Source organism: Gobio gobio (assembly GCF_949357685.1).
Source record: "Gobio gobio genome assembly, chromosome: 11".
Classification (NCBI taxonomy): Eukaryota; Metazoa; Chordata; class Actinopteri; order Cypriniformes; family Gobionidae; genus Gobio; species Gobio gobio.
The window spans coordinates 56927536-56952463 of NC_137104.1; the positions used below are offsets into that span (position 1 = coordinate 56927536).

The 24928-nt window shown below is 49.1% G+C and overlaps 2 protein-coding genes across 2 annotated transcripts in view; both read right to left on the reverse strand.

The window, feature by feature from the left end:
• Positions 1 to 662: 662 nt before the first annotated feature.
• LOC307133534 (secretagogin) lies at positions 663 to 20414 on the reverse strand (the record flags this gene model as incomplete). The annotated part of the gene is made up of 12 exons (XM_079828614.1): positions 663 to 859; positions 956 to 1024; positions 1137 to 1196; positions 1295 to 1340; positions 7956 to 8011; positions 8181 to 8258; positions 8346 to 8402; positions 8514 to 8603; positions 15849 to 15941; positions 16416 to 16483; positions 16552 to 16752; positions 20258 to 20414. The coding sequence occupies 12 exons, from the start codon at positions 20412 to 20414 to the stop codon at positions 737 to 739; spliced, it is 1098 nt and encodes a 365-aa protein (XP_079684740.1). The 3' UTR covers positions 663 to 736.
• A 1424-nt stretch (positions 20415 to 21838) lies between these two features.
• Positions 21839 to 24928, reverse strand: part of carmil1 (capping protein regulator and myosin 1 linker 1) — a gene marked incomplete at its 5' end in the record, with an annotated part of 43904 nt that continues 40814 nt past the window's right edge. Inside the window, 3 exons of the mRNA XM_079828615.1 lie at positions 21839 to 22457; positions 22537 to 22671; positions 22804 to 23016. Of these exons, the coding sequence (XP_079684741.1) occupies positions 22291 to 22457; positions 22537 to 22671; positions 22804 to 23016 (515 nt within the window). The 3' untranslated portion in view covers positions 21839 to 22290. The remainder of the gene's footprint in view (positions 22458 to 22536; positions 22672 to 22803; positions 23017 to 24928) is intronic.

The window sequence follows — 24928 nt, forward strand, 5'->3', positions numbered from 1 at the left end:
CCTCAGGGGTGGGGTTATGGGAAGCGTTTTAGGCGGGGCTATAGGTGGGGCTATAGGTGGGGCTATGGGCGGGGTTATGGGTGGGGTTATGGGAAGCGTTTTAGGCAGGGCTATAGGTGGGGCTATGGATGGGGTTATGGGCGGGGCTATAGGTGGGGCTATGGATGGGGTTATGGGCGGGGCTTTTTCAGATCCTTTGATCTATTGGACGAAATAAGCTCAAAGCTTCAGCCTCGTCCACTCGATCGACCCGAACGCTTCTCAATATTAGAGTCGTGATGGATTCACACTCATCTTCTGTCAAGCCCCGCCTTCTTTCATTTGATTGGCCATCATTTTGACATGCTAATGTAACTTTAATCATCCTACATCAAACAGAGCTGAGCAATACATACTGTGTTCCTATAGTGGTTACAGCCCTGACCTGACCTGAAACACACACACACACACACACTCACACACACTGGATCTTTCCGTCCCCGTTGATGTCACAGTGACCTAGCAGAACCGGTTTGAACTTGTCGCGGTCCACACACACACACACACACACACACACACACACTGGATCTTTCCGTCCCTGTTGATGTCACAGTGACCTAGCAGAACCGGTTTGAACTTGTCGCGGTCCACACACACACACACACACACACACACACACACACACACACACACACACACACACACACACACACACACACACACAGATCAGTAATCACATGGGGTGTCATTAGTGTCCTCAGAGCTTGAGCCCTAGACACAGCGCCAGCTCGTTCTTCTGGATCTTTCCGTCCCTGTTGATGTCACAGTGACCCAGCAGAACCTGCTTGAACTTGTCCAGGTCCGACCCGCTCAGACTGGGCTGAAACACACACACACACACACACACACACACGATCAGACACACACAGTTAGGGATTCTGTGTCACAGTAGGTGAAGTGATCTGAAGAGCTTCACCTTCACCAGCTCCATCATGTCTTTGACGAAACCATCGACCTCCGGGCCTTCCAGAGCACCGGTGTTACTCTACAGCAGAACACACACACACACACACACACACACACACACACACACACACACACACACTCAGCTCAAACAGCTCTTTCACTGATGTAATAGTGTCTTTTTCTCCTCATACCATGTCATAGTGAGCGAAGATCTTCTCGAAGTCTCTGCGTCGATCCTCCTGACTGCCCGCCTGAGCACACACACACACACACACACACACACACACATCAACATCATCATCACAGCCCATAAATCCATAAACCAGCTTCATATTCAAATCTCACTCGCCTTCGTGTCAAACTTCAGCAGGAAGTTCTCCTTCAGCGCCAGGATCCTGCAGACACAAACATCCAGATCACTATATACACCCATCAGGCATAACATTATGACCTAATATTGTGACCCGTCTCTGATGGACTTCTCTAGACCCCTGAAGGTGTGCTGTGGGATCTGGCACCAAGATGTTAGCAGCAGATCTTTTAAGTCCTGTAAGTTGCGAGGTGGATCGGACTTGTTTGTTCCGCACATCCCACAGATGCTCGATTGGATTGAGATCTGGGGAATTTGGAGGCCGAGTCAACGCCTCAAACTCGTTGTGCTCCTCAAACCATTCCTGAAGCATTTGTGCCAGGCGAATCTTGAGCAGTTTGAGCTCCAGTAGCTCTCAGTAGTTCTCCACTGGTCCTCCATGACCCTGTGGCCGGTTCTCCACTGGTCCTCCATGACCCTGTGGCCGGTTCTCCACTGGTCCTCCATGACCCTGTGGCCGGTTCTCCACTGGTCCTTCATGACCCTGTGGCCGGTTCTCCACTGGTCCTTCATGACCCTGTGGCCGGTTCTCCACTGGTCCTTCATGACCCTGTGGCCGGTTCTCCACTGGTCCTTCATGACCCTGTGGCCGGTTCTCCACTGGTCCTTCATGACCCTGTGGCCGGTTCTCCACTGGTCCTTCATGACCCTGTGGCCGGTTCTCCACTGGTCCTCCATGACCCTGTGGCCGGTTCTCCACTGGTCCTTCATGACCCTGTGGCCGGTTCTCCACTGGTCCTTCATGACCCTGTGGCCGGTTCTCCACTGGTCCTTCATGACCCTGTGGCCGGTTCTCCACTGGTCCTTCATTACCCTGTGGCCGGTTCTCCACTGGTCCTCCATCACCCTGTGGCCGGTTCTCCACTGGTCCTTCATGACCCTGTGGCCGGTTCTCCACTGGTCCTTCATGACCCTGTGGCCGGTTCTCCACTGGTCCTTCATGACCCTATGGCCGGTTCTCCACTGGTCCTCCATCACCCTGTGGCCGGTTCTCCACTGGTCCTCCATGACCCTGTGGCCGGTTCTCCACTGGTCCTCCATGACCCTGTGGCCGGTTCTCCACTGGTCCTCCATCACCCTGTGGCCGGTTCTCCACTGGTCCTCCATGACCCTGTGGCCGGTTCTCCACTGGTCCTCCATGACCCTGTGGCCGGTTCTCCACTGGTCCTCCATGACCCTGTGGCCGGTTCTCCACTGGTCCTTCATGACCCTGTGGCCGGTTCTCCACTGGTCCTCCATGACCCTGTGGCCGGTTCTCCACTGGTCCTCCATGACCCTGTGGCCGGTTCTCCACTGGTCCTTCATGACCCTGTGGCCGGTTCTCCACTGGTCCTCCATGACCCTGTGGCCGGTTCTCCACTGGTCCTTCATGACCCTGTGGCCGGTTCTCCACTGGTCCTTCATGACCCTGTGGCCAGTTCTCCACTGGTCCTTCATGACCCTGTGGCCGGTTCTCCACTGGTCCTTCATGACCCTGTGGCCGGTTCTCCACTGGTCCTTCATTACCCTGTGGCCGGTTCTCCACTGGTCCTCCATCACCCTGTGGCCGGTTCTCCACTGGTCCTTCATGACCCTGTGGCCGGTTCTCCACTGGTCCTTCATGACCCTGTGGCCGGTTCTCCACTGGTCCTCCATGACCCTATGGCCGGTTCTCCACTGGTCCTCCATGACCCTGTGGCCGGTTCTCCACTGGTCCTCCATGACCCTGTGGCCGGTTCTCCACTGGTCCTTCATGACCCTGTGGCCGGTTCTCCACTGGTCCTTCATGACCCTGTGGCCGGTTCTCCACTGGTCCTTCATGACCCTGTGGCCGGTTCTCCACTGGTCCTCCATGACCCTGTGGCCGGTTCTCCACTGGTCCTCCATGACCCTGTGGCCGGTTCTCCACTGGTCCTCCATGACCCTGTGGCCGGTTCTCCACTGGTCCTTCATGATCCTGTGGCCGGTTCTCCACTGGTCCTTCATGACCCTGTGGCCGGTTCTCCACTGGTCCTTCATTACCCTGTGGCCGGTTCTCCACTGGTCCTCCATGACCCTGTGGCCGGTTCTCCACTGGTCCTCCATCACCCTGTGGCCGGTTCTCCACTGGTCCTTCATGACCCTGTGGCCGGTTCTCCACTGGTCCCTCATGACCCTGTGGCCGGTTCTCCACTGGTCCTTCATGACCCTGTGGCCGGTTCTCCACTGGTCCTTCATGACCCTGTGGCCGGTTCTCCACTGGTCCTCCATCACCCTGTGGCCGGTTCTCCACTGGTCCTTCATGACCCTGTGGCCGGTTCTCCACTGGTCCTCCATCACCCTGTGGCCGGTTCTCCACTGGTCCTCCATGACCCTGTGGCCGGTTCTCCACTGGTCCTCCATGACCCTGTGGCCGGTTCTCCACTGGTCCTTCATGACCCTGTGGCCGGTTCTCCACTGGTCCTTCATGACCCTGTGGCCGGTTCTCCACTGGTCCCTCATGACCCTGTGGCCGGTTCTCCACTGGTCCTTCATGACCCTGTGGCCGGTTCTCCACTGGTCCCTCATGACCCTGTGGCCGGTTCTCCACTGGTCCTTCATGACCCTTTGGCCGGTTCTCCACTGGTCCTCCATGACCCTATGGCCGGTTCTCCACTGGTCCTCCATGACCCTGTGGCCAGTTCTCCACTGGTCCTCCATGACCCTGTGGCCGGTTCTCCACTGGTCCTCCATGACCCTGTGGCCGGTTCTCCACTGGTCCTTCATGACCCTGTGGCCGGTTCTCGATTGGTCCTCCATGACCCTGTGGCCGGTTCTCCACTGGTCCTCCATGACCCTGTGGCCGGTTCTCGATTGGTCCTCCATGACCCTGTGGCCGGTTCTCCACTGGTCCTTCATGACCCTGTGGCCGGTTCTCCACTGGTCCTCCATGACCATGTGGCCGGTTCTCCACTGGTCCTTCATGACCCTGTGGCCGGTTCTCCACTGGTCCTTCATGACCCTGTGGCCGGTTCTCGATTGGTCCTCCATGACCCTGTGGTCCTTCATGACCCTGTGGCCGGTTCTCCACTGGTCCTTCATGACCCTGTGGCCGGTTCTCCACTGGTCCTCCATCACCCTGTGGCCGGTTCTCCACTGGTCCTTCATGACCCTGTGGCCGGTTCTCCACTGGTCCTCCATCACCCTGTGGCCGGTTCTCCACTGGTCCTCCATGACCCTGTGGCCGGTTCTCCACTGGTCCTCCATGACCCTGTGGCCGGTTCTCCACTGGTCCTTCATGACCCTGTGGCCGGTTCTCCACTGGTCCTTCATGACCCTGTGGCCGGTTCTCCACTGGTCCCTCATGACCCTGTGGCCGGTTCTCCACTGGTCCTTCATGACCCTGTGGCCGGTTCTCCACTGGTCCCTCATGACCCTGTGGCCGGTTCTCCACTGGTCCTTCATGACCCTGTGGCCGGTTCTCCACTGGTCCTTCATGACCCTTTGGCCGGTTCTCCACTGGTCCTTCATGACCCTTTGGCCGGTTCTCCACTGGTCCTTCATGACCCTTTGGCCGGTTCTCCACTGGTCCCTCATGACCCTGTGGCCGGTTCTCCACTGGTCCTTCATGACCCTGTGGCCGGTTCTCCACTGGTCCTTCATGACCCTTTGGCCGGTTCTCCACTGGTCCCTCATGACCCTGTGGCCGGTTCTCCACTGGTCCTTCATGACCCTTTGGCCGGTTCTCCACTGGTCCTCCATGACCCTGTGGCCAGTTCTCCACTGGTCCCTCATGACCCTGTGGCCGGTTCTCCACTGGTCCTCCATGACCCTGTGGCCAGTTCTCCACTGGTCCCTCATGACCCTGTGGCCGGTTCTCCACTGGTCCTTCATGACCCTGTGGCCGGTTCTCCACTGGTCCCTCATGACCCTGTGGCCAGTTCTCCACTGGTCCTTCATGACCCTGTGGCCGGTTCTCCACTGGTCCTTCATGACCCTGTGGCCGGTTCTCCACTGGTCCTCCATGACCCTATGGCCGGTTCTCCACTGGTCCTCCATGACCCTGTGGCCAGTTCTCCACTGGTCCTCCATGACCCTGTGGCCGGTTCTCCACTGGTCCTCCATGACCCTGTGGCCGGTTCTCCACTGGTCCTTCATGACCCTGTGGCCGGTTCTCGATTGGTCCTCCATGACCCTGTGGCCGGTTCTCCACTGGTCCTCCATGACCCTGTGGCCGGTTCTCGATTGGTCCTCCATGACCCTGTGGCCGGTTCTCCACTGGTCCTTCATGACCCTGTGGCCGGTTCTCCACTGGTCCTTCACTTTTGATAGAGACTGACCACTGCAGACCGGGAACACCCCACAAGAGCTGCAGTTTTGGAGATGCTCTGACCCGTCACAATCTGGCCCATGTCAAATTCGCTCAAATCCTTACGCTTGCCCATTTTTCCTGCTTCTAACACATCAACTCAGAGGACAAAATGTTCACTTGCTGCCTAATATATCCCACCCACTAACAGGAGATCATCAGTATTACTCACCGGTCATAATGTTATGCCTGATTGGTGTATTCACATATTTGTATGTGTGGTGGAGGGGGCGTGGTTTTGCGAGGTCTGTAGCTGGAGAGAGAGAGCGTTGTCCAGTGATGGAGGTGGGGACGCTGATCCGGGAATCCGGGAACGGCGCAAGCTGCCCTGATCAAGCCGGCCTGTACCAGATACCCGTGAGGATCAAGGGGGGTACTTATCAAGCTTTGGTGGATTCAGGTTGTAACCAGACCTCCATCCATCCAGCCTGATTCAGCCTGAGGCGTTGGGTAATAGCCGCATGGTTAAGGTGCGGTGTGTAGTGGTGAACTAGGTCAAACGGCTACACTAAACCGTCTCATGGCCCGGTTTTTCTGGCCGGGCATTCAAGAGAATGTGCGCAAGTGGTGTGCGTCGTGTCGTGAATGTCAGTTGGTGAATCCACAGGCCACCCCAAAAGCACCATTGTGCCCCCTTCCGTTAATGCAGGTCCCTTTCAAACTAATTGGTATGGACCTCATCGGGCCATTAGAACGGTCGGCACAAGGACATCGCTTTGCATTGGTCCTCGTAGACTATGCAACACGATATCCGGAAGCAGTTCCGCTCCGCACTATTTCGTCGAAAAGTGTTGCGAGTGCACTGTTTTCATTAATCTCCGGGTGGGAATCCCGAAAGAGATTCTCACCGATCAAGGCACAGCGTTTATGTCACGGATGATCCGCGAACTCTACGAATTATTGGGCATTAAATCGATTCGCATCAGCGTCTATCTAAGTTCGTTCATGAAGACGCCAAAAATTGGGATAAATGGCTAGAGCCTCTGTTGTTCGCTGTCCATGAGGTCCCTCAAGCCTCCACGGGGTTTTCCCCCTTCGAGCTTCTCTATGGGCGCCAGCCTCGGGGGTGCTGGATGTCCTTCCAGGGACGGACCTTCCGCTAGTAAGAACGAAATTCAGTATGTCCTGGAACTGAGAACAAAACTCCACACTTTGGGGCGGCTATCGATGGAGAATTTGTTACAGGCTCAGGACAAACAGAGACAGCTGTAAACAGAGGAGCTAGACTTCGTCAATTCATACCGGGAGATAAAGTGCATGTATTACTCCCTACTTCTAGTTCTAAATTTCTCGCGAAGTGGCAAGGGCCCTTTGAGGTGACACAGCGAGTTAGGGATCTCAACTATGAGGTGATACGGTCAGATAGGGACGGGGCACGTCAAATTTACCACCTCAACCTGTTAAAAAAAGGTCTGAGGCTGAGGCAGTGATGCTGGCGACGGTAGTGAGTGGAGAGGAGGATCTCAGGCCAGAGGTAGTTCAAAAGGCCCAATCTCTCGCTCTGACCTCTGGGGGAGATCACCTCTCGCCCTCACAGCTCACTGATGTGAAATCGTTGCAAGCAGAGTTTGCTGATGTGTTCTCGCCCCTACCTGGCCGGACCTCATTCAGCACCACGCTGAGCCCGAGCCGGGGATTGTTGTTCGTAGCCGGCCTTATCGCTTGCCTGAACACAAGAAAAAAGTGGTTCAGGCTGAGTTAGAGGCTATGCTAGATATGGGGGTAATAGAAGAGTCCGGCAGTGACTGGGCAAGCCCGATAGTTTTGGTACCAGAACCTGACAGCTCGGTCCGGTTCTGTGTGGACTACCGTAAAGTAAACGCGGTGTCGAAGTTTGATGCGTATCCAATGCCGAGGGTTGACGAATTGCTTGATCGGCTAGGGACCGCTCGTTTCTATTCGACACTGGACTTAACAAAGAGATATTGGCAGATTCCCTTGTCTCCAATGTCCAAAGAAAAAAACGTGATTAAGCTGAAAGTGTTTGAGTGTATTGTTGCCTTTTATGCGCCCACGAGAGTTTGTTCTGTTGTATATAAAAGTTCTGAGTAATAAAGCGACAAAGTCCCAGTCACGCCGACCCCGCCTTCTTCCTTCTCCACACACACAAAATCTACGAACCGAACTACAGTATGCATGTTTAAATATATTATTAGGAATCAAACCAAAATAAATGAAATCATAAGTGTACACATCATTTAGTAAATCATCTCCAGTATCTTATGCCATACCAAATAAATCCCTAAATTACTATCAGTCCTTAGACACAAACATCTGATCGACCAATCACAATCAGCTATTCCAGAGTCATGTGACTGATGATGTGTTCGTCACCTCGCCAAATCGTTCAGATCCAGTCGACCGTCCTGGTTTTTGTCAAACATCTTCATCTGAAAGTCAGGACACAGAAACACATGAGCTGGATATTAGCGTTAAATACAACCATTCAAATTATTTATTAAATAGAAGTTTCGAGCCATAAACGCTTGATGGATCGAATATGATACAAAATAATAATAAATAATTGTTTAACTTTTTTTAATGTTTGTCTGCTGTTACCATGGTATCGGTGTACTCCTCCAGTCTGGCTGTAGAGATCTGTCTGTTGTGCTGATGGAAAAGATCCCGCAGGAAACTCTGACATCATCAACACAGAGACGCAGCGTGAGCACACACACACACACACGCACACACACAGGAAGTGACATCACGGGCCCGGCTCACCTTCAGCTCCGCCGCAGAGATGTATCCACTGCAGTCGGTGTCATAGCAGCGCCAGATCTGAGAGGAGACCACAGGGTCTGAACACCTGACTCTAATCCACTAACCTGAGGAAGATGATGATGAGGAGGAAGAGGAGGAAGAGGAAGAGGAAGAAGAGGAAGAGCTGACCCTCATGAACTCCACACTGTTCTCCATCGGCGTCTCCCGGCGGAACAGCAGGAGGAAGTTCTCCTCATCGGGAAGAACCACAGCGGCCAACTGCAGCAGACAGACAGCATCAGATACAATACACACACACACACACACACACACACACACAGACACACACACACAGACAGACAGATCAACAGACAAACAGACAGCATGAGCTCCAGAGCATCATCAGACACAACACACACACACACAGACAGACAGAGAGACAGATCGACAGACAGACAGATAGACAGACAGACAGATCGACAGACAGAGACACAGACACAGAAAGATCGACAGACAGATAGACAGACAGATCGACAGACAGAGACACAGACAGATCGACAGACAGAGACATAGACTGATAGACAGACAGAGACAGATCGACAGACAGAGACACAGACAGATCGACAGACAGATCGACAGACAGATAGACAGACAGATCGACAGACAGAGACACAGACACAGACAGATCCACAGACAGAGACACAGACAGATCGACAGACAGATCGACAGACAGAGACACAGACACAGATAGATCAACAGACAGAGACACAGACACAGACAGATCGACAGACAGAGACACAGACAGAGACACAGACAGATCCACAGACAGAGACACAGACAGATCCACAGACAGAGAGACAGACACAGACAGATCGACAGACAGAGAGACAGACACAGACAGATCAACAGACAGATAGACAGACAGAGACACAGACAGCGACACAGACAGATCGACAGACAGAGACACAGACACAGACAGATAGACAGACAGAGACAGATCGACAGACAGATCGACAGACAGATAGACAGACAGAGACACAGACACAGACAGATCCACAGACAGAGACACAGACAGATCGACAGACAGATCGACAGACAGAGACACAGACACAGATAGATCAACAGACAGAGACACAGACACAGACAGATCGACAGACAGAGACACAGACACAGACAGAGACACAGACAGATCCACAGACAGAGACACAGACAGATCGACAGACAGAGAGACAGACAGATCGACAGACAGAGACACAGACACAGACAGATCCACAGACAGAGACACAGACAGATCGACAGACAGAGACACAGACACAGATAGATCAACAGACAGAGACACAGACACAGACAGATCGACAGACAGAGACACAGACAGAGACACAGACAGATCCACAGACAGAGACACAGACAGATCCACAGACAGAGAGACAGACACAGACAGATCGACAGACAGAGAGACAGACACAGACAGATCAACAGACAGATAGACAGACAGAGACACAGACAGCGACACAGACAGATCGACAGACAGAGACACAGACACAGACAGATAGACAGACAGAGACAGATCGACAGACAGATCGACAGACAGATAGACAGACAGAGACACAGACACAGACAGATCCACAGACAGAGACACAGACAGATCGACAGACAGATCGACAGACAGAGACACAGACACAGATAGATCAACAGACAGAGACACAGACACAGACAGATCGACAGACAGAGACACAGACACAGACAGAGACACAGACAGATCCACAGACAGAGACACAGACAGATCCACAGACAGAGAGACAGACACAGACAGATCGACAGACAGAGAGACAGACACAGACAGATCAACAGACAGAGACACAGACAGATAGACAGACAGAGACACAGACAGCGACACAGACAGATCGACAGACAGAGACACAGACAGCGACACAGATAGATCAACAGACAGACACAGACAGATCGACAGACAGAGACAGAGACACAGACAGATCCACAGACAGAGACACAGACACAGACAGATCGACAGACAGAGACACAGACAGATCGACAGACAGAGACACAGACAGATCGACAGACAGAGACACAGACTGATAGACAGACAGAGACAGATAGACAGACAGCGACACAGACAGATCGACAGACAGAGCAACAGACAGATCGACAAACAGAGACACAGACAGATCGACAGACAGATAGACAGACAGAGACACAGACAGCGACAGAGACACAGACACAGACAGATCGACAGACAGAGAGCCAGACACAGACAGATCGACAGACAGAGACACAGACACAGACAGATCGACAGACAGAGACACAGACAGATAGACAGACAGAGACACAGACAGCGACACAGACAGATCGACAGACAGAGACACAGACATAGACAGACAGAGACACAGACAGCGACACAGATAGATCGACAGACAGACACAGACAGATCGACAGACAGATCGACAGACAGAGACACAGACAGAGACACAGACAGATCCACAGACAGATCCACAGACAGAGACACAGACACAGACAGATCGACAGACAGAGACACAGACAGATCGACAGACAGAGACACAGACAGATCGACAGACAGAGACACAGACTGATGGACAGACAGAGACAGATCGACAGACAGATCGACAGACAGATCGACAGACAGATCGACAGACAGATAGACAGACAGAGACACAGACAGCGACACGGACAGATCGACAGACAGAGACACAGACAGATCGACAGACCGAGACACAGACACAGACACAGACAGATCGACAGACAGAGACACAGACAGATTGACAGACAGATCGACAGACAGATCGACAGACAGAGACACAGACACAGACAGATCGACAGACAGAGACAGACAGATCGACAGACAGAGTCACAGACACAGACAGATCCACAGACAGAGACACAGACAGATCGACAGAGAGATCGAAAGAGATAGACAGACAGATCGACAGACAGATCGACAGACAGATCGACAGACAGATAGACAGACAGATAGACAGACAGATCGACAGACAGATTGACAGACAGAGACACAGACACAGACAGATCGACAGACAGAGACACAGACAGATCGACAGACACAGATACAGACAGATCGACAGACAGATCGACAGACAGATTGACAGACAGAGACACAGACAGATAGACAGACAGAGACAGATCGACAGACAGAGACACAGACACAGACAGATCGACAGACAGATAGACAGACAGAGACAGACAGATCGATAGACAGAGACACAGACACAGAAAGATCCACAGACAGAGACACAGACAGACAGAGACAGATTGACAGACAGAGACACAGACACAGACAGATCGACAGACAGAGACACAGACAGATTGACAGACAGATAGACAGACAGATTGACAGACAGAGACACAGACACAGACAGATCCACAGACAGAGACACAGACAGATCCACAGACAGATCCACAGACAGATCCACAGACAGAGACACAGGCACAGACAGATCCACAGACAGAGACACAGACACAGACAGATCCACAGACAGAGACACAGACACAGATCGACAGAGAGATCGAAAGACAGATAGACAGACAGATCGACAGACAGACAGAGACACAGACAGATCGACAGACAGATAGACAGACAGATCGACAGACAGATAAACAGATCGACAGACAGAGACACAGACAGATCCACAGACAGAGACACAGACAGATTGACAGACAGAGACACAGACAGATAGACAGAGACACACACACAGACAGACAGAACGACACAGATCGACAGACAGATAGACAGACAGATCGACAGACAGATAAACAGATCGACAGACAGAGACACAGACAGATCGACAGACAGACAGATCGACAGACAGAGACACAGACAGATCCACAGACAGAGACACAGACAGATAGACAGAGACACACACACAGACAGACAGAACGACACAGATCGACAGACACAGACAGATCGACAGACAGATCGACAGACAAAGACACAGACAGAGACACAGACAGATCGACAGACAGATCGACAGACAGAGACACAGACACAGACAGATCCACAGACAGAGACACAGACACAGAAAGATCCACAGACAGAGACACAGACACAGACAGATCCACAGACAGAGACACAGACAGAGACACAGACAGAGACACAGACAGAGACAGATCCACAGACAGAGACACAGACAGATCCACAGAGAGATCGAAAGACAGATAGACAGACAGATCAACAGACAGACAGAGACACAGACAGATCGACAGACAGATAGACAGACAGATAGACAGACAGATAGACAGACAGATCGACAGACAGAGACAGATCGACAGACAGAGAGACACAGACACAGACAGATCCACAGACAGATCCACAGACAGAGACACAGACACAGACAGATTGACAGACAGAGACACAGACAGATAGACAGACAGACAGAGACACAGACAGATCGACAGACAGATAGACAGACAGAGACAGACAGAGACACAGACACAGGAAGATCCACAGACAGAGACACAGACACAGACAGACAGAGACAGATTGACAGACAGAGACACAGACACAGACAGATCGACAGACAGAGACACAGACAGATTGACAGACAGATAGACAGACAGATTGACAGACAGAGACACAGACACAGACAGATCCACAGACAGAGACACAGACAGATCCACAGACAGATCCACAGACAGAGACACAGGCACAGACAGATCCACAGACAGATCCACAGACAGAGACACAGACAGAGACACAGACACAGACACAGACAGATCCACAGACAGAGACACAGACACAGATCAACAGAGAGATCGAAAGACAGATAGACAGACAGATCGACAGACAGACAGAGACACAGACAGATCGACAGACAGACAGATCGACAGACAGATAGACAGATCAACAGACAGAGACACAGACAGATCGACAGACAGACAGATCGACAGACAGAGACACAGACAGATCCACAGACAGATCCACAGACAGAGACACAGACAGATTGACAGACAGAGACACAGACAGATAGACAGAGGCTCTTCCCTCTGGCTCTCAGCGAAGGCGGTCGCATTCTCTCCTCTCTCCTCTCGTCTCCTTACTCCCTCCTCTCCTGCTTGCTTCTCTCGTCTCGTCTAGTCTACTGTCTTAAACTTGGGAGACTCTCCACGCACTGCTCTCGAACTAAAAATTATGGATTTGATCAACTGGTCTCTCAACGCAATTGACACCATCTTCTCGACGAGAAGCTTGGGTTCGGGGGAACCTAACTGCCCTGCCGGAACGTTTGCTGCTGGCTACACGATGGACGCGTGGGAGAGGTGGCATGTTGTGTGTCTAGCGGCACTTTCCGTAGAGGACATTGAAGACATCTACCTATTCGGATTTATGGTAACAGGGTTTCTGCTGATTGGATCAGGCATTGCCCTGGGATATCGAAAAATTCAGAAAGCGGTGACAGCTGTTCAAAGCTCCACAGGGCTGCCCGTCATGATTGAAGCAGTGGGCAGAGCGGTCATCTCCCAAACTGGGACTACTAACCGCAACATGGATAACATCATGGAGTTGCAACGCAAGATGGATGTCATCACGGAAAAGCTCACTGCTTTGCAAAATGGTTTCAGAGACCAGAACGAACTAAGAGAGTAGCCATAAATTGTGGCTGCTCGCTCCCAGACCAAACAAATTCCAATCTTATCTGCTTTCGGCTCCCTCAACCAGCACGGTCTTGGCCAAGGCCGCTGCTGAGACAACAACTCCTCCAGAAGAGCACTGCAGGGAGACGCTCTTGCATTCATCCCCCAACCACCTGCTGACTCGGACTGGGATCTGATCAAGGTTGTCTCCATAACAACGGGAGCACCGAGATTAGGGTGCCAGGCGTGACTCTCCAGGCCTACACAAACATGCACATGAACTTTACAGGCACACACACACTTATGCACACACCCATCTCTCACCTTCGCCGCTTTGTACCCCCAGTCTGACAAGCGGGTCTGTGACCAGCGCCTGAGATGGCTGCAGGACCGGGACGCCTGGCTGTGCTGGGACAACTCAACCCCCCACTCCTCTCCCCTGTTGCAAGTCGTGTTTCATGTTGTATTGTGTGCTCGTGTTGCTGAGATGTTTTTTTACTGGTCTCAAACTGTGCTCCCGTAGGAGCATAGTCTGGGGGTTGTTTTTTTTTTCATCTCCTCACCCCTCCCTACCTATCCTCATGTTATGCTGTATTTTCTGTCCAACTCAAGTAGGCGCCGCATTGAATGGCGACTCGGTGTGACTCGCATAACACCAAATACATTTCACTGCCAGTTGTATATTGCATATAATTGTGTATGTGACAAATAAAATCTCTTGAATCTCAGAGACACACACACAGACAGACAGAACGACACAGATCGACAGACACAGACAGATCGACAGACAGATCGACAGACAAAGACACAGACAGAGACACAGACAGATCGACAGACAGATCGACAGACAGAGACACAGACAGATCCAGAGACACAGACACAGAAAGATCCACAGACAGAGACACAGACAGAGACACAGACACAGACAGATCCACAGACAGAGACACAGATAGAGACACAGACAGAGACAGATCCACAGACAGAGACACAGACAGATCCACAGAGAGATCGAAAGACAGATAGACAGACAGATCAACAGACAGACAGAGACACAGACAGATCAACAGACAGATAGACAGACAGATCGACAGACAGATAGACAGACAGATCGACAGACAGAGACACAGACACAGACAGATCGACAGACAGAGAGACACAGACACAGACAGATCCACAGACAGATCCACAGACAGAAACACAGACACAGACAGATTGACAGACAGAGACACAGACAGATCGACAGACAGAGACACAGACACAGACAGATCGACAGAGAGATCGAAAGACAGATAGACAGACAGATAGACAGACAGAGACACAGACAGACATATCGACAGACAGATAGACAGACAGATCGACAGACAGAGACACAGACACAGACAGATCGACAGACAGAGACACAGACAGATCGACAGACACAGATACAGACAGATCGACAGACAGATTGACAGACAGAGACACAGACAGATAGACAGACAGAGACACAGACACAGATAGATCGACAGACAGAGACACAGACAGATCGACAGACACAGCTACAGACAGTTCGACAGACAGAGACACAGACACAGACAGATCCACAGACAGAGACAGACACAGACAGACAGAGACAGATCCACAGACAGAGAAACAGACACAGACAGATCGACAGACAGATCGACAGACGGAGACACAGACAGATCGACAGACAGATCGACAGACAGATCGACAGACAGATCGACAGACAGATCGACAGACAGATCGATAGACAGATCGACAGACGGAGACACAGACAGATCGACAGACAGATCCACAGACAGATCCACAGACAGATCCACAGACAGATAGACAGAGACACACACACAGACAGACAGATAGACAGAAAGATTGACATACAGACAGACAGATGGATAGACAGATGTCTACCTGCTCTATCTGCAGGCGTCCGTCTCCTGTGACGTCACAGCTGGACAGAATCGTGTCTCTGATCGTCTGAAGCTGCTGCTCAGAAACATCACACTACAACAACACGCATTTGGGACGCATTAACTTGATCAAAAGTGACAGATAATCATAAATTATCATATGAGAATGATCAGGGAAGGGTCATGTGACACTGAAGACTGGAGGAATGATGATAATCACAGGAATAAATGACACTTTACTGTATTTTCACACAGAGAACAGCTGTGTGTGTGTGTACAGCTGATCTACACTGGAGTGTGTGTGTGTGTGTGTGTGTGTGTGTGTGTGTGTGTGTGTGTGTGTGTGTGTGTGTGTGTGTGTACAGCTGATCTACACTGGAGGAATATTACACTGTTACTGGAGTTATGATCAGAAAACACTATTTTGAATTATTCCAAATATCTTTTAACAGCAGATCTGAAATCTGAATGTCATATTACATACAAAATATATATCAAATATAATTGATGGTAAATAAAGAAGCACAAACACACTTTATAAGCAGAACAAACACTTGATTTTACTCACAGTCTTCAGCGTCTTCATCACGTGCCGTAAAAACTCGCCCAGCTTCTTCTCGTCAATGAACCCATCATCTGCACAGAAGCAGGGGGTCAGCAGCAGGTTAAAGGTCATTTCTCACGCATCACGTCAGTGAACTCACCGTCGCGGCTGAACTGAGTCCAGGTGTTGAGGAAGGTGGCGGCGGTCAGACCTCTGAAGACGCTCTCCATGACTGAGCTGAGAGTCGCAGCTGCAGCAGATCCTCCTCTCCTCCGGGCCGTAATTACACCCACATAATGAGCCGTCACCCGAGACAACACACAATCACACACTCCCCACAGCAGACCCACACGCTCCACAGCTGGACCGCACACGCACAACAACAGCCACTCATCTCACACACCTCTGACTGAGCAAACACACAGAGACAGCACGAATAAAGAAGGACATCAATAATTCATCAGATCCGAACAACACATTTTCCAGCACATAAACAGACCCAGATGACATCTAACACACACTGAACATCTGTAAAACCATTAGTGTGTCCAAACTCACACACGTTCTCTGAAACTTATGAACAAACGTTCCTCCTGTAACGTTAATAGAACATTTGTTCAGTGTTATCTGGTCTTTAATAATGTTCTCAAAACTTTAGCACAAAAACATTATTTATACATCATTCATGGAGCGTTTTTTTAATGTTTCTACTTGTTTCAGAACTTTCAGAGAACATTTCCTGAAGAATGATACAATGTAACGTTCTCTTAACGTTTGGAGAATGATACAATGTAACGTTCTCTTAACGTTTGAAGAATGATACAATGTATCGTTCCCTTACCGTTTGAAGAATGATACAATGTAACGTTCTCTTAACGTTTAAAGAATGATACAATGTAACGTTCCCATAACGTTTGAAGAATGATACAATGTAACGTTCTCTTAATGTTTGAAGAATGATACAATGTAACGTTCTCTTAACGTTTGAAAAATGATACAATGTAACGTTCCCATAACGTTTGAAAAATGATACAATGTAACATTCTCTTAACATTTGAAGAATGATAAAATGTAACGTTCTCTTAACGTTTGAATAATGATACAATGTAACGTTCCCATAACGTTTGAAGAATGATACAATGTAACGTACCCTTAACATTTGAAGAATGATACAATGTAAAGTTCTCTTAACGTTTGAAGAATGATAAAATGTAACGTTCCCATAACGTTTGAAGAATGATACAATGTAACGTTCTCTTAACGTTTGAAGAATGATACAATGTAACGTACCCTTAACATTTGAAGAATGATACAATGTAACGTTCTCTTAACGTTTGAAGAATGATACAATGTAACGTTCCCATAACGTTTGAAGAATGATACAATGTAACGTTCTCTTAATGTTTGAAGAATGATACAATGTAACGTTCTCTTAACGTTTGAAGAATGATACAATGTAACGTTCCCATAACGTTTGAAGAATGATACAATGTAACGTTCTCTTAACGTTTGAAGAATGATACAATGTAACGTTCTCTTAACGTTTGAAAAATGATACAATGTAACGTTCCCATAACGTTTGAAGAATGATACAATGTAACGTTCCCTTAACGTCTGAAGAATGATACAATGTAACGTTCCCTTAACGTTTGAAGAATGATACTATGTAACGTTCTCTTAACGTTTGAAGAATGATATAATGTAACGTTCCCTTAACATTTGAAGAATGATACAATGTAACGTTCTCTTAACGTTTGAATAATGATACAATGTAACGTTCCCATAACGTTTGAAGAATGATACAATGTAACGTTCTCATAACGTTTGAAGAATGATACAATGTAACGTTCTCTTAACGTTTGAATAATGATACAATGTAACGTTCCCATAACATTTGAAGAATGATACAATGTAACGTTCCCTTAACGTTTGAAGAATGATACAATGTAACGTTCCCATAACGTTTGAAGAATGATACAATGTAACGTTCTCTTAACGTTTGAAGAATGATACAATGTAACGTTCTCATAACATTTGAAGAATGATTAAAATGTGCAATTTTTAAGTACAAAGACTGAAATAGTATTTTTTTGTAAAATGTATGTAATCTTGTAAATAAAATGTACTTGGTTACTAATGTAACCTCGGTTCCCTGAGATAACGTGAACGAGTACTGTGTCACATTACTGGAGATTATAGAATAATGCAGTGAAACTGCACGAGCCTATGGGGAGAAAACCCGCCAGAGCCTTCCGAAATGGGCGGGGCTATCTCTCTATATAAGCGGGCATTCTGCCATAGGGAATCAGGTTAATTCAACTGAAGCGACGAACGCAGAGTCGTAAAGTGTGAAAGCACGGCCAGTGACGCAGTACTCCTTTCCCATTATCTCAGGTTCACTACAGTTCACTCGTACTGCATCACTAGACCCAATGGGAACCCAGTCCAATCGTTCTGTACTTAGAGCTACAGAACGACAATCATTCTGTGGCCATGGTCCAGGGTGCATGAATAAGGGCCAAAGGGTGCCAAGGCTAAGGTATGGCGATATAACCTGGAAAATATGGACTCGGACTACATGTTGGAGCCGCATGAAGAGGTCTAGTGGATTGAGCTCATGTAGAGGTCAATGTCCAGCTTACACAGACACGATCCCTACTTGTAGCACAGGGAGATCCAGGTTATAGAATCTGGCGATAGTGGACACACAAATGTCGCCAATGGACACTCCACTGGACCATGCCCAGGATGAGGCCATACTTTAACTCCGGTGGGGCACTTTAGGCCCATCAAAGCATAGGCCAACACAATTGTGTCCACTATCCAGTGGGACAGTCTTTGCTTCGTGACCGGATATCTTTTGGTGCGGCTACCGAAGCACACAAAGAGCGGCTCTCACTGCCTGAACAGGGCAGAGTGCCCAATATATACTCTTAAGGCCCGAACAGGCAGAGTAAATGAGAATCTTGATGGGGAAAACTAGAGAGAGTGATAACCTGAACCAGAGCACCTTCGGCACATAGCCGTGTCCGGATTTGAGGATGACCTTACAGTGGTTAGGCCCAAACCAAAGGCAAGAAGCATTCACAGAAAGCATTTGTAAGTCACCCACCCGCTTGAGCGATGCTAAAGCTAGCAGGAGAGCGGTCTTAAGCGAAAGGGGCCATAGTAGGCCAGGTGGAGTGGCTCAAAGGGAGGGCCCTGAGAACCGTAGACAGATCCCATGTGGGAACTGTGAGGGGGAGGAATGGCTAAAGTCCCTTCAGAAAGGGAAAAACCATGTCACATTTGCCTACGGACTGGCCGGTCACAGGGCGTGAAATGCTTCTATTGCTGCCTCATAGACTTTGAGCATGGAAGGGGTGTGACTCTTATCCAGCATCTCCTGAAGGAACGACAGTCCCAATGAAATGTCACAGGACATCGGGTCTTCACTTCAAACTGAGTACCAGTTGAAGAAGACAGTCTATTTAAGGGCGTAGAGGCGTCTCGTGGACGGGGCTCTAGCCTCAGAGATAGTGTTCAGGACCCTCGCAGTGAGGTCCATTGGCTCCAGTCGAGGGGCCAAAGGTGAAGGGCCCACAACTGCCCAGATTGCTCCTTTTGCTTCAGGGGAATTGGCCACTGGGCTGCTGAGAGGGAGGCCTACAGAAGGACTACGCGTCTGTCCTCCCTGATCCGTCTGATGACCTGAGGGAGCAGCGCGACTGGAGGGACGGCGTGTAGGGGAAGGCTGAGAGTTGTCTTCTGAGGTGAAGAGGTCGACCTCTGCCTTCCTGAAGATACTCCAGCATTTCCAGGCAGTTGATATTAAGTGCTCAACTAGGAGCCGGAAGTCGGCCTGCCCTTGCACAGAGCTCCCCAACCCGTGTCTGTTGAGACCACCTTCCGTCTGGAGACCATCGCCAGGTCCACGTCTCCGTTTGGAACCAACAAGGGTCCTTCCAAGGGGTCAGGGCCGAGATGCAGCCTGGGTTGCATGTGAAGCAGGCCCAGCTGAAGCACTGGAGACGTGGAGGCCATGAGGCCAACCTTGAAAGATATCGCGAGCTGTTGAATCGTCAGGGCTCGTTCTGGCATGAACGTGAGTCAAGAACTGCTCCCAGAAACGAGATTCGCTGGCTGGAAGACTCTTGGCCATATTGATCCTGAGTCCCATGCTTTCCAAATGCCTGAGGAGCACAGATCTGTGAGCGTCTAGCTCGGCCTCCGACAGGGCTAGGACGAGCCAGTCGTGGAGGTAATTCAGGAGGGGAGAGGGCTGCGTCCATGCACTTCGTGAAAGTACATGGAGCTAGAGACAGTCCGAATGGGAGAATGCGAAGAAAGTGATCCGCGAGCGGAGAAAGGCTAGATTTATAGGGTATAGGCTAGACATTTGCAAAAAATTTGCACTGAATTTGCTCTTTTAGACTAGTCTAGCGAAGCAGTACAAGTGAACCGTTTCGAAAGGGAACAGTGTATGTTAGGGTGCTTTCACATTTAGTTTCATTTAGTTCGGTTGAATCGCACTACAGTTGGTTTTCCCCTTTGGTGCGGTTCGTTTGGTCAGCACCAAAAGCGGACCAAACAAGCACACAAGAGCTCCTTGAAGAGGTGGTGTCAGTAAGCTCTCAAACGAACTCTGGAGCGGTTTGTTTGTGGTGAGAACGTGAGCCGACCTCGAACAGACCCAACTGCAAAAAGTACTGATCATTTTTGGACTAAACCAGCTGCTGTAGTCATCTGCGCTGTACATTATGCGATGAGGAAGTGTTTGTTGACAGTTCGCACTTTAGCATTGCAGCTCGCGGACAAACTTGTAGTAGTGAGGTGGGGCGGAGCTTCATAGAAATTTGGTCCCAACTTTTGAAAAATCACACGAACAGGGCGATCTCCGCTTGAAGTGACAGGCGATGCGCGCTCGCAGTTTTCAGTGCATTAGAACTGTGTTTTCAAGCCGCATTCGTGCTTCATTATAGAGATGTATTGTTTTCATATTGTGGTGTATACAAACAATGCAATAGATTATGGCCAGGGACAAAACCAGCCCGCACAGTCACAGTTTAGGAAATACGCCATGGCCAATGAGTGATGTGGAGGTTGTCATGTGACTGCATTTTGGTTCGTTTCAACTAAAGCAATCAGTGTGGTGTGAAAAGGAACCAAAAAAGCTGAAAAATGCTACAATGTATAATTGTTTGCCCTTAGTTCGGACCAAATGAACCGAACTAGAGATGTGAAAGCACCTTTAGATTCAGAAGAAAACCTGAGATCATGACAGTACTGAACAAATGACTTTTTCTTTTTCAAAGACTGACTTTTTTTATAATAAACAAAAGTTTATGCTAGGATAGTTTTGATTTTAAACTCATTGTTGAATCCCACAGCCGCTGAATTACGCTCAACCCACCGTTTGCTTTCCTACAGTTTTTACAGTTTCTGCTGTAATAATGACAATGCTGATTGATTTCAAACTTTTTTATTAACAAAACTTATAAGTGTTGATATTCTGATTCAGTTTGATCTTCAATGAAAACAGCAGTAGTTGAGGACAGGGCTACTATAGTTACCTGAATCCATAACAAAATGAAATAATACTAAGCCTTACCCTCACTTGATGTACTAATTAATGAAATAAAAATACAAATTAATATAAACTATTAAGAAATAATAAAAAAATAGAAGCAAATTAAAACTGTTATTGTATCTCAATGATACTGAAATAACACTGGTTGAGGGGAAAATAAGATTTTTAACATATATTTTTTATTATATAATTTCAATTTTATAAATATTTTAAGTCATCTCCCTTGTTGAGAAACACTGATCTCGCTCATAAGCTACAGGTTTAACTGGAAATTATTGAATTTATGCTAAAAAAAACGTTCAGCAGTGTTAGACAGCCAATCAGAAGTGATCAAGAGCTGTGATTGGCCGGGGCGGCTGAGGGGAGGGACTTTGTGCGCTGGCGCTCAGTGTCGCCCTCCTCTGGGTCGGAGTGAACGCAGGATATGGAGCGACTGACGGTCAGTGTGTGTGCGGTGTGTGTGTCGAACACACTGCCATCAGCAGGAGATTCAGGAGCTGCAGACAGAACCAACAATCAATATGAGCAGAAGAAGTCTTCTGATAGGAGATGAACATCATGAAGTGAATAACTCACGGGGGTCAGGAGAGGCTCCTCCCTCTGTGCTGTGAGTGACAGGACCCGGCTCCGCCCCCTCAGGGACTGACAGCATCACAGGGAGCGGGGCCGGCATAGCAGGGGATTCTGGGACATGATCCAGAGGAGGAGGAACTGAACGACAGAAGACAGAATGATGAATGAGTCAGAGCTCAGATTCACCACATGTGTGTATGTGTGTGTGTGTGTGTGTGTGTGTGTGTGTGTGTGTGTGTGTGTGTGTGTGTGTGTGTGTGTGACACTCACTGTTGCAGTCAGAGGAGCTGAATGAAACGGACGGACGGCTGGAGCGGCGCACTGATGGCGGTGTGTGTTCAGCTGTGTGTGTTTGAGCAGGTGTGTGTTCAGGTGTGTGTGCAGGTGTGTGTGTGTGTTCAGGTGTGTGTTTGAGTTTTCTGGCTGCAGGTTGATCTTGAGCCTCTCTCTGGACTGCTGGTGTTGTGTGTCCATGATCTCCACCTGCTCAATCACAGATTGTAACCCATGAATATGTAAATATGCGAGGCGAGTCCTTCAGATAAATATCAGTCTACAGGCTTTTCATACACAGCCTAGGAAGTCAGAGAAGGTCTCGTTTTAAGTTGCGTACACACTGTTCACACATTGGCAATAAAAATGCAATTCATTTATCAAAATTCTTACATATAGCCCCTATAGAGCTTGAAGATTACAGATTTTGAGAGCCATTAAGGCTATCAGAAAAAGAGATATCCCGGGAGGTAACTATGGTGTTGCCATGCTGTTGCTACGGTATTATGGTGGTTGTTAGGGTGTTGCTATGGGGTTGATTAGCAGATTCTATGGTGTTCTTGGTGGTTTCTAAGAGGTTCCTAGGATATTGCTATGTGGTTGCTATGGATTTCTACAGCATAGTGTTCTGGTAGGTTGCTAGGGTGTTGTTATGGAGGTGCTAGGGTATTCTGTGTGGTTGCTATGGGTTGCTTTACGGATTATGTTGTGTTCCTGGTGGTTTCTAAGAGGTTCCTAGGGTATTGCTATGTGATTATTATGCGGTTGGTACAGCGTGGTGTTCTGGGAGGTTACTAGGAGGTTGCTGTGCAGGTGCTAGGGTGTTCTGGGTGGTTACTAGGAGGTTGCTATGCGTTGCTACAGCATGGTTTTCTGGATGGTTACTAGGAGGTTGCTATGCAGGTGCAAGGGTGTTCTGGGTGGTTACTAGGAGGTTGCTATGCGGTTGCTACAACATGGTGTTCTAAAAGGTTGCCAGGGTGTTTCCATGCAGTTGCTAGGGTATTATGGGTGGTTGCTATGGAGTTGCTATGGGGTTGCTTTGCAGATTCTATGCTGTTCTTGGTGGTTTCTAAGAGGTTCCTAGGATATTGCTTTGTGGTTGCTACAGCATGGTGTTCTGGGTGGTTACTAGGAGGTGGCCATGCAGGTGCTAGGGTGTTCTGGGTGGTTACTAGGAGGTTGCTATGCGGTTGCAACAGCATGGTGTTCTAGGAGGTTGCTAGGGTGTTGACATGCAGTTGCTAGGGTATTATGGGTGGTTGCTAGGGTGTTGCTATGGGGTTGATTTGGAGATTCTATGGTGTCCTTCGTGGTTTCTAAGAGGTTCCTAGGATATTATTATATGTGGTTGCTACAGCATGGTGTTCTAGGAGGTTGCTAGGCTGTTGCCATGCAGTTGCTAGGGTATTATGGGTGGTTGCTAGGGAGTTGCTATGGGGTTGCTACAGCATGGTGTTCTAGAAGGTTGCTAGGGTGTTGCCATGCAGTTGCTAGGGTATTATGGGTGGTTACTAGGAAGTTGCTATGAGGTTGCTACAGCATGGTGTTCTAGGAGGTTGCTAGGGTGTTGCCATGCAGTTGCTAGGGTATTATGGGTGGTTGCTAGGGAGTTGCTCTGGGGTGGCTTTGTAGATTCTATGGTGTTCTTGGTGGTTTCAAAGAGGTTCCTATGATATTGCTATGTGGTTGCTACAGCATGGTGTTCTGGGTGGTTACTAGGAGGTGGCCATGCAGGTGCTAGGGTGTTCTGGGTGGTTACTAGGAAGTTGCTATGCGATTGCTACAGCATGGTGTTCTAGGAGGTTACTAGGAGGTTGCAATGCAGGTGCTAGGGTGTTCTGGGTGGTTACTAGGAGGTTGCTATGCGGTTGCTACAGCATTGTGATCTAAAAGGTTGCTAGGGTGTTTCCATGCAGTTGCTAGGGTATTATGGATGGTTGTTAGGGAGTTGCTATGGGGTTGCTTTGCAGATTCTATGGTGTTCTTGGTGGTTTCTAAGAGGTTCCTAGGATATTGCTTTGTGGTTGCTACAGGATGGTATTCTGGGTGGTTACTAGGCGGTTCCTATAGCACAGTGTTCTAAAAGGTTGCTAGAGTGTTGCCATGCAGTTGCTAGGGT